The sequence below is a fragment of the Protomyctophum parallelum genome (genome assembly GCF_964188405.1).
Source record: "Protomyctophum parallelum genome assembly, chromosome: 1".
Lineage (NCBI taxonomy): Eukaryota > Metazoa > Chordata > Actinopteri > Myctophiformes > Myctophidae > Protomyctophum > Protomyctophum parallelum.
Genome location: NC_139697.1, coordinates 59,697,527 through 59,708,717, shown reverse-complemented (window position 1 = coordinate 59,708,717; position 11,191 = coordinate 59,697,527). Strand labels below are relative to the sequence as shown.

The window sequence follows — 11,191 nt, the reverse complement described above, 5'->3', positions numbered from 1 at the left end:
GAGTGGTGCAACTCCTCTCTATTTTTGTCCAACGTTTGAATAAATTAAAATTATCCACGGTTCCGACAGTCAAAAGAATTTGGACAAGTGCTACGCTCAATTACAGACACAAGCTTCAAGTAAAGTGTTACCTGGTAGTTCTATTGTGCTTACCGGTAAATTGCATTATGACCAGTACTTAGTTAAAATACTTCATAAACCTTGTTATAGGTTGCTTATAATACATTATAGACGTAATACCAGAATGGGTTTGGTTGCCTTCTTGCCCTTGTAGAGGCAGACCCAGTGTTGTGAACCTCTTACTTCTTACCTCATACTCACAAGGCAGATCAGCTCAGGGACGATTGAGAACTTTTAATGTGCATGTCTTCACATAAAAACAAATATGAGCAAAGAGAGGAACCTATGTAAAGCAATCTAAACACACAGTTCAGGATGTATGGAGAGCAAATATTGACAGGAACACATTTACCTACTGGTAGATGCGTTAGGGCCCGATTCATACTCCTATTTTATCGCTGTTTCGGCGCTGTTACTGTAGTGCCGAAATGATTTCGGCTCGTCAGACATTTTCAGTAGCACCGAAGAGCCGACTTTAGGACGGTACCCGCCCCCCCGAACCTCAAATGACGTCACATTGTAGGCTCTACAGAGCCGAACCGACTGTTATTCGGCTCTAAAATAGGAGTATGAATCGGCCCTTAGCCAGTCTTTTGTGAAAGACATTTTTTAAAATTTCCATTGGCAATGTGGGGTGGAATGAAAAAAGGTGTGCCCCGGGGCGATCGGTCCTGAAGACAAGCGGTTTCTGCTTTTCCTTCAAAAAAAACGTTTGTGCTCTTGTCAGCATTGTTCTCTTACTGGATCAGTTTGTGTAGTCTAGCGGTTCTCAAAGAGTGTGGTCCTCAGTGTTCCTTGAGGAGGGGGTTCTAAATGAACCCTTGCAGAACTAACTCTGAGTGTACAAATGGAACCAAATGGATCCATTTGTATGCTTTCAAGAGTTATGGGTATCCTTGAAAATTAAAAGGTTTTGAGAACCACATTGCATTTTACTTGGGGGGGGGGGTACTTTCCTGATACTGTGGGGGTCCCGTCTCCATCCAATAACAAACCGTCTATCCTGGCCCCTTCATTTCCATTCCCTTTCATGGCCTTAACATCATAGGACTACACTAGGTCCTCCCAACCAACATAGGGCCTCAACACGCCTCGGGAGTCAGTTGTCACCATGTTTATTTTTTTTGGTGGTAGTCCTCTCCTTTAAGACCGTGAAGTGAGCAAGGTGGAGGGGAGAGAAGCACGTCACGGTGCGTGTTGACGACTTGGAATGGAAACAGAAACTTAAAAAAAATCCTAACAATAATAATAATGGTGATAAAGCCTGTCACCAGTTCGTATTCTGTAATTGCTGTCGTAACAAAACAATGAATTACACTAATCAAGACCGGGCCCGAAAAGGACTGACATTACAGAAAATGTGAGGGGCGATGGTACGTTTTCCACTCAAGAGCGGATGGTTTAAAAGACGGAGATGAGCGCGAAGACCCCGTAGAGGAGAGCGCAGGGGTAGGCCACCAGCAGCTGCTGTCCGTCCATGGCCAGCGCCGAGATGAAGATCTTGGAGGCCGAGAAGCTGCACCAACTGATGATTGTGGAGGCCAATATTATTCCGATCATGCCTCTGTTGGAGGAGCAGGAGGGAAGAAAGGGCAAATGTGATGTCAGTTGTAGCAGGTACGTTAGCATACCGGACTGCTTTCAAGTATTTGCAAACTGATCGATTGACTGCTTAAGACCAGAATTAAACTGGTTCGGGAGCTCAATGTGCTAGGCAAATTGCAGGTTTAACTTAGATATATTGAAACATATTTTCACATACAGAACCAACAAAAAAAATAAGCAAATAAAAAAAGTGAGTGTTTCACCAGGAAACACCTGAAAAAGCTTACATTTATGATTGTTACATGTTTAGAGAAGCATACCATTTCAACCAAAAGTCCAAATAAGCAACCATTATTTACAAATCCTGTCCTGGGATGTTTGCCCTGCAGTGCTTGACCACTGGATGGGTCATGGGCAAAGAACAAGTTTAATAGATACATTGTTTGACTCATGAGCATCGCGCCTGTCACAGACATGCGCAGAGCAAGTTCTGTCAGGGAACTCAGTGCAGTTGTTGGCGGCCATCCATTGGGGACTGCACATAAGTCCGACCTCCTGACCTACGTGGCCAGTTAAGACTGAGATTAGGGATTAGTGTGGGTCTGTGGGATAGTAATCCGTCGGATTAAAAGGGAGGTCGGAACAATGACATGTTACCGTCCATTGGGCCGCCTGAGCTCCACTTCCACTCTCTGACTCTGCTCTATTTAATCTGGAAGTTTGCTCTGCTCATTCATGCTTGCTTTGCTGCTGCTCATGCTTATGCTGCCACCCTCACCACTGCTGTCTTGCTCAAACAGTGCTGCTCACCCTCCACCACCCCAGCTACCACCTGTTTGTTTTGGATCTGCTGTATATGTACGGAGTCCCTATGGTTGGGAGATGCGTACCTAAAAGCAGATCAAATTCATCGCCAAAACCGTAACAAATATATTACTCATTTTATATTCAATAAACATATTATCTATATTCATTCATTAGTTGTCCTGACTGAACGAATTAAACATAAGTTTGATGCAGTGTGGAAGTCCTGGCCTAAAACTCAAGCTGTGCATGAAATGCTTCATTGTATACTATTCATATACAGTATATACAAAGTCTGCTGTATCCTTTACATGTATCCGTGTGAAAGCATGCACACGCACACACACACACACACACACACACACTTTGAAACGTTATGTTACGCTCTTCACGCATCACAATTAGGGATAGGTTTTTTAGAGAAAACACATCAGCATCAGTTTCTGCCCGACAGAAACTGTCCAAACATCGGCAGCAGGTGGTCTAGGACTCTACAAAAGTCAATTTAGTATTACTCGAGTCTAAATCAACGCGTATCGCGATACACATCGTATCGTGGGTTCTGTACCGTGAAACGTATCGATCTTGACACACACACACTTTTGAAACATTATGTTACGCTCTTTGCGCATCTTCACAATACCCAATGGCAGTCCCAAATAATGCATCAAAAGAATAACACAACTCACTGTAGAGAGAGGAGCACCCCAAAGGTGGACAGGAGGATCATGGGTAGGAGGCAGTAGCCCAGGACGCTGGCCACGCAGCCGAACGACACGCCCGTCATACTCATCAGGTTGAGCAGGAGGTACATGCCCAGGCAGCCGATGGCGCTGATACCGTACACATAACCAAACTGGATCTTACCTGTCTGGAAGGACAACGGGACACGAAACACACACCATGAGCCCCAGACAGAGGCAGGGTGTACACACAATCATTGTTAGAGCCAGAGCAATTTATATCGGTCTTGCAGGATACATCGGCCATTATTTGACTTTTTTTGGATCGCGTCACAATCGGCGATTACGCAGCCAGTGTCCCGATGTTCAGAAATAGAGGCTATGCTATGCGTGTGACATCATCGTACCCAGACTTTATGCGGGAACGCCTACCGAGTGGCAAAGAACAACTTTCTGGCCTTGACAGCCCATAAATCCAAACAGAAAAGTCCTATCTGATTGCATAAAACGACGTTAAACTTACTAACATTGCAGCTGTACAAGAATGCTTGAATTATCCTTTATCTCCAAGGTTGTGTTTCATAAAAATCCACTGTAGACATGTCTTGATCTACTTTGTCAAGAAATGATGTGCAGGTGATTATGTGTCAGAGTTTGGAAGCGCTCGTTTTCAATAACGCAACAGCCTGTTGCCTCCATTATGTGCAATTTAGAAAAGTGATGCGCATTGTGCATACTCTCCCTAGCTGATCTACAAGTATGTGACACGTTGTGAGCTTGTAGAGTGGCTATTTTTGGAACATTTTTATATTTCTTTGTTAAGTTAAATATTTGCAAACAGAAACTTTATTCAATATAAAAACTTTTTCTTTTCCCACGATTTTTCATCCCTGTGTCAATTATCTAATGTGATCCTGGGCTCTACACACCCTCCGCCAACCTAGTTCCCATGGGGGACATGGGGAGAGCAACGGACTTGAACTCATGCTTCCTTCATGCCTGAGTGTCCAAGTTGCTGCTTTACACCTGACAGGGGGGAGTTTCCCTGGTTGGACGTAGCGCGTGGAAGGAATACGTTATTCCAACCAGTTCCTTTCCCCTCCATCAGGCGCCTCGGCTGGCCAGGGGGAGGCAGTTTAGAGACCAGGATTACTGCATGTTTTTTGTGAGGGTATCTACCCTAGGGGACACGGGGAGAACATGCAAACTCCACACAGAAAGGGCCTTTCGGCAACCCCGCCTCGGGTATGGGCATTGATGACGCGGAGGAGGAAACACGCCGCCAGCACCCACAGCGTCCCTATAGCGGGAATCGAACCCAGGACCTTCTAGCTGTGAGGCGACAGCACTACCAACTGTGCCCACCTATATAAAACATTGTCATTGGTGTAGGACTCACCAAAATAAGTCGAGCTCTACAGTACACATTATGCACAGGGACAGTAACACAAGTTAGGTGTGCATGGTGATAAATGTATATCATTGTACTGTATGGAATATAACGATATGCATGAATGCAGTTTTACTGTTGTATCGAATCGATAATCTGATGAACAATATGCCCCCGCCCCCCAGTCCCATATTAATATATTTCGTAACGTTGTTTTACCAGGAGTAACGTGGCTCCAAAAGCCAGACAGAACACCATGGGTCCAGCCAGGTCTGTCTCGTTCATGATGCTGCCGTCGGCTAACTTCATGGGATGCAGCACTGTCATGGTCTTCTGCCAGATATGGTCAAAGTTGATCCCCAGTTCTGTTGCAAAACATAAAACGGGGAGGACAGTTGTAGCTGAAAGGTTTCCGAGACAAAACAGCAGGTGGGGAAAAAATGCCAAATAATCCTGTAAGCAGTTTAACTGGTCTTTGTCATCAGGGACAGAAAGAAAAGAGACCATGAAAGGGGTGGAGACTTATTCAGGAATCGGGGTGTACCTCTACAACACATTTGTATTTAACTGTCTGGTACAAGGCTTTCAGTTTGGCACACATTGGAACGATACTCTTTTTTTTTCTCCATCAACTTCGCTGTGCTCTACCAGACAGTTTAGAGAGCACCACCTCAATGGCATGAACACATCATGCCAAGTGCTACCCGCCCCTTCCACCCACAAATAAAAACACACTAGTCCAATGAGACATGCAGAGTGTCTCTGGTCTAGCTAATGTCATATAGATAGACCAGAAACAGTGTTCCCTGCCTGTGAATTATGACACAGATGGCAAGAGAGTAGTGGATAAATGTCAATGGTATCACGCCCCTTCTCCTACATGAGTTTGTTAACATAGTCAGTAGTGGATAAAAGGTCAATGGTATGTCCCATCTCTGACCTCCAGCAGGGATACTCAAATAGCTGAACCTGTGGGCCACATTACAAAAATGGCAAGGGGCCAGTTGATAAAATGACGACATTAGTGATACTTGATAACTTATTTTATTTGCTTTGTTTCCACATAACGTATGAAAAGACAACTGTAATGTGCATTCCTTTATGGCTTGGTAGTTGGTATTCAATTATTTCTGGAATAGAAGGTCCTGTCTGCTCAGTTTAAAGCTTGTTGGATGCGTGACTTTGAGGGCAGATTGATTGGCCAGTCAAAAGTGTGTCACGGGCCGGAGTTTGAGCATCACTGTCCTACATGATTCGACAGTTTGAGCATCACTGTCCTACATGATTGTGTTAACTTATATCAGTAGGAACATCACCGACCCAGTGTGCGCAACACACACCTGATTCAGTGTTAAGCAGCCCTTCACACCTGATTCAAACAGGGAAGAATAAACCATCATGGACGAATAACAGTTTAAGTCCACACTAATTATCCATAATGTATAAATGATGGATAAGGGGTCAGGACAACTAGGCCTTTTCGTGGAGGGGTCAGAATAAAATGTGGACTTAAACTGTTATTCGTCTATAGTGATTGGTACATGCATTTCCCCAGATATGCAAAATGCAGGCTTCACAAAGACTTGTCTTAGATGCAAATAGCAAGAATGTTCTATGTAAACAATGGCCACTGTTAAGTCATCGTCAAGCTGCTAATCATGACCAACAGCTATTCACTCAAAAGTCCCCTCACTAACTTGCCATCAACATAGCCATTTTCAGGCCTTTCCTGCTGAAATGATATACCTCAGTTCCTGTTGAATCAACTACACATTTCAAGACCTTTCCTGATGAAATCATAATTATTCCTCAGTTCCTGTTGAATCAACTACAGTCCCTTTAGTGCCGAATTTGAGGGTATTTGTGGCTGTTGAAAGCTTGTTCATGATAGTAATCTACTTGATTGATTTGATAAGCATCTCTATTGTTTAAATTAAAACCCGGCAAACCCCCTGTCACCGCCAGAGGACAAAGTGCTAAGTCAAATTGAGGGCTACTTTAATCATTCTCCTCTCTAGACCAGTGCTTCTCAATGTATGGTTCGTGAACCCCAGTGGCCCCTGAGGGAGGGAGGGTGAGCAAACAGTTGCAAAGCACTGTGTCATCCATTTTGGTAAACATCCTCTTGTCTCTCCCTAAAATACTTTATTTCAACCTTTCTGTCCCTTTATTTCGGGCATGTCATTCTTGGTGAAAGCTTAAGTGTTTAAATAAAACAAATTAAAGTGAAATGTTCTCAAATAGAAAAGTTAATCAAATAAAAAGTTTGTCAAATTGATTAGAGAAATAAACTTTAATCAAATCAAAGGTTTATGTCAAATTGATTAGATAATTAACTTTAATCAAATCAAAGGTTTTTGTCAAATTGATAAGAAAATGTTGCCGTTTGTGGACAGAATATCAGCCAAAACCCCAGTAATCATCGTCACCCTTTGGTTTCCCGCTGCAGCAGCCAAGGACAAGCTGCAGCGGGTCATACGATCTAAAAAGAGGGTGATTGGCTGCCCTTTGCCCCCCCTTGAGGCCCTGTTTAGGAGTAGGGCTTTGAGGAGGGCCAGGAAGATCATGGCTGACCCTGCACACCCAGGCCACAGTCTTTTCCCCCCCCCTTCCCTCAGGCAGGAGGTTGCGGTCCCTAAAGACTATGAAGGCCCGACTATCCTCCCTCCAACCCCACTCAAGACTGAATATGGACCGACACTTTATATTTATTCACTATTCATTTCACTGCATGTTGTTTTGCACTTGTCCAAATGTTGTAACTGCACTCTGCTGTCCACCAAACCAAATTCCTAACATGTGTACATGTCATGGCAATAAAGGCTTCCGATTCAGACGGTGTGTTTAGGGCTCTCACCTTCCAGGAGTGGTGGCTCGTCGTCGAAGCCGCTGCTGTACATGGACTGCGACGGGGACGGAGTGTAGGCCTGCTGGGGCTGGAAGATCTGTCCTGTGTAGGGCTGCTGGGGCTGCATCGCACCGCCCGGGGCCGAGTAGCCCATGGGCTGGGAGTAGTCATACTGACCGTAGGGCCTGGGACAGGAGGAGCACATCATGTAAAACACTATATAACCACTTAAACCATTCTGACCTGATATCAGATTCATACGAGGTTTCCACTGGACACACACTGGTCTGATCAACCCATTCTGACCTGAGATCAGATTCTAGAAATGTCAGTCGTTCTTCGATTTTTCAAAAATAGCAGACCTACAATCTTGCAATAAAAAAAGTGACTTAGTCTCATTATATTTTTTCTTTTTTAAGTTATGTTTGCATTCGGGCCCCCGGGCTCACAAGGAGCACATGGTCTGTGACAACCCTCAAAAGTCTATTTTTACAAAATCGTGGGATAAAATAAAAAAAAATATATATATAGTCTATTTTTAGTTCTCGACAGTAATGTTATCAATATAAATGTATGTGGTGCTACACACCAGCAAGTAGCACCATAGTGTAACAATTATGTTTTTATGGCATTTAATTTTTTTTATAATATGACGATTCAAAACTAAGGTGAGCCTAGAATCTCAAGGACATGCCTTTGTGAAACCACAATGAAACCAGCCAACTCCAGTCCTGACCCAGCGAGCTGCTGTGCCGAGTGGCAAAATCAGCTTACGGCGTTGACGTAAGTGGCCCCGATGGGTATCGGTTCGGTGTCACGCAAAAATAGCCACAAGCTCACAACCATAGACTGTAAAAGAATATGGACAAAGCGTTCGCCGGGTCTGATATGGATGTAAAATGAAGCCAGTCAGTCCTTGTATTGTAAATCACCATCTTTCTAGATCCGTTTTGGCCCAGCTGGCCATTGGCTGGCCCAGACAACGAGGCGGGACTTCCCCCTTCTTCTTAGTTGGTTTTTATTTTGACTCGAACGGGGGTGGCTCCCGTTCATAGACTGTAACGGTAGCCACGCCCCTCAGAACATACGCAACTTTATGGTAATTTTTTTAATAAATGGGACCATAATTTTCCAAAAATAATATTATGACATGAGAAATTAGACTTTAAACTAGGACTGGAAGCAGAAAGTATTCATGACCATGTTTATTAAGGTAATACAGTCGAGGTGAAGTTGGGCCCAAATACATGGACCTCTATGGGGATATGGGTTTTGACAGCGCCACAACAGGCCATTATATGAACTTTCAGGATGTCCCGATTTCCTTAGTGGCTTCACAAAATATCTGTCTGACTGCCCCCCTGCTCACAACACATCACAAAAAACACAATGCTTTATGAGCTTGTAGATGTGCTACAGTATGTTCGACCTTTTCTTTGCCTATAATGACATGCCCAAAAATAGGGAAGGCAGATTGAAAGTGGTTATAATTAATATCACAAGTTCACAATTATGTAATCACATGTGTAATCATATCGTACTGTTTGTATTGGTCTTCTCCTGTGTTGCTGTTGCTGTAGTCATAACCTGTAGGCTGGCCTTGGTCATCCACACTGTAGCTGGACTGGTAGAAGTCTGTGTTGAAGTTGTCAAACCCCGACATCTCTGGCTCTGCAAAGAAACAGTAGATACAGACAGTTATCACCCAGGAAACAAGATGGATTTATTTTTACAAACGGCAAAAAATTATTTTCCACATGGACAAACATTTGACCTGGGAAAAAAAACTCGGTAAGGTCATTCCTTTTGAAAACGGGAATTATATATCTCTCCAGTCTCCACATTCTCACTCTGTACGTGAGGAGATGGCAATCACACTTTCCACAGCACTAAACTAAACACATCAATGATTAGCTACTGAACCATGCAGACACGACACGATACGATTACGTACACACCTGGAAAAGTGTATTTATGCAATATGCAAATTTGAAGATGTGCTTATAGCGCTGCAAATGTCAAGAGAATGCATAGATATGGTCCTTTTGAATCTCATGGAGCATTGGAGATATGCTAGTGCGTGAATGTATGTCATTACTTTACTACGCCAGTGTGTGCAAGAGGTCAACTAAATTTCACTCTAAAAGGTTGATCAAAACAACAAGTCATGAACAATGCATTAAAGTTCAACATTCATTGCACATTTCTCAGCCATTACATTACACATGATTCTCCATCCATCAACTCCAATTTCAAATTACTAGCGCACTAACGGCTAACTCTCCATTATAATAGAAGTTAACACAGTCAAAGAGTTGTTTACATAAATGTTGTAGGCAGCACAGCTGATGAGTGGGAGGCTAACGGTTGCTAGCAAATAGAAGAAGCGGAGGAGGCTCTAAACAGAACGTATGACGTGCACGCCTCAAACGTTCATTTAAACATTTAACCATTATTGTTTCACTCACATTAATCCGCAGTTTAAGGACACAACAAAGACCCACCTGTAAGGTTTCCTAGTGTAGTCCACTGGTCCAGAGCCCTGCAGTGCTACTGCCAACGCTGCTACGTGTCAGGAGAAAAGTGCCAGTGGACCACTTCCGGGAGTCACGCTACGTTGCAGACGGGTGCCCGACAGGGACAAAATCAACGGGTTTCTGTCCTAGGTTTCTTTATTATAAAACCAGAGTATAAAACTAAACAATTGGCACCGCCTTCTGTTACGGTGCGGTACTACATGTCATAACTATTTCAAACAAACCCTCCTAAAATAACAAAGAAAAAAGGCCACAGGGCAGTGTTTTCAACCCTTTCGAGGTCCATTATTTATTCAGCATTTGAGCCACGGACAATTAACCACCATTTGATGAGATTTGGCCTCTCAGGCCCAAAACTTAGAATATTGTGTTATTGTTCAATGGATAAGATTTTTGCCTGTATGATGTGGTACCCCGAGTGGAATAGTAAGAGAGTGGCGACACTAGCGTATTGACTCCCATTGTAACAATGGAATGGGGAAGTGCTCATTCTATCTCAATGGGATAGTTCCAATGTTTGCAACTATAGCCGATCGATCGCTTTGTGGCGAGATCAAAGCGTGTTGCCATGCACTCTCTTACTATTCCAATCCACTCGGGTGGTACCAGTAGAGGAAACAGGCGTTGATCAAAAATAGCCATTCTTCTACATTCTCTAATTGTGTAGACTTCTTGTAAATTAAGTAATGCAGATGTTTAACAATAATTAACTCTCATTTTACACTCTCAAGAGTTAAAGATCTTATAAGGATCCATGGTTAACAAAACTCCATCATTTAGCGGGGGACCACCTGGAAGTTGGAACCCCCTCTATTGGTCCCTGGACCACTGGTTGAAAACCACTTCTGCACTATAGGCCAACAGTGGTTCTCAAAGTGGGTCCAGGGACCCTTGTGGTTCCTTGAGGGGGTTCCAAGCGGACCCTCACAGGTCTGTAAAAAGTTACAGGGGTCCCTGAAAGTAAAAAGCTTCAGGACCACTACACTAGGCTACTGCTGTTCCCCAAATGGATCCTAAACAAATAAATAGATTGTCCTGTGGTAAATTGTGCTGAGGGAGGGTCGGGATTCACATTCCTTTACGACTGTTGGTAGGGCATTACACATTGTTGTGGCATAGGAGCGAAATTAATTTAACCACTTGTTTGAGCCGAATCTGGTTTGAACGTGATTTGTGGAACTCCCTCTGGTGTTGTGAATGTGGACTTCATTGACGTTTAGATAGTAGTTGGGTGTCGTTGAGGTGTAGCGTATGTTGTAGACCA

The 11,191-nt window shown here is 43.6% G+C and overlaps 1 protein-coding gene across 1 annotated transcript; it reads right to left on the bottom strand.

Annotated features, from left to right (window-relative positions):
• Window positions 1-339: 339 nt before the first annotated feature.
• Window positions 340-10,016, bottom strand: yipf5 (Yip1 domain family, member 5). Its single transcript, XM_083770150.1, has 6 exons — window positions 9,895-10,016; window positions 8,932-9,061; window positions 7,400-7,575; window positions 4,762-4,907; window positions 3,159-3,340; window positions 340-1,684 (listed from the first exon to the last, which is right to left on the bottom strand). The coding sequence occupies exons 2-6, from the start codon at window positions 9,051-9,053 to the stop codon at window positions 1,522-1,524; spliced, it is 789 nt and encodes a 262-aa protein (XP_083626276.1). The 5' UTR covers window positions 9,054-9,061; window positions 9,895-10,016; the 3' UTR covers window positions 340-1,521.
• Between the last annotated feature and the right edge of the window lie 1,175 nt (window positions 10,017-11,191).

Bases quoted from the DNA above. Each gene is read 5' to 3' on its own strand.
- yipf5 (XM_083770150.1), bottom strand. From the start codon at position 9,053: ATGTCGGGGTTTGACAACTTCAACACAGACTTCTACCAGTCCAGCTAC. The intron at 7,576-8,931 runs GTACGATATGAT...CTCCTGTCCCAG, and splicing joins GGAGAAGACCAATACAAACA to GCCCTACGGTCAGTATGACT. The intron at 1,685-3,158 runs GTGAGTTGTGTT...CTCCTCCAACAG, and splicing joins GGGGTGCTCCTCTCTCTACA to AGGCATGATCGGAATAATAT.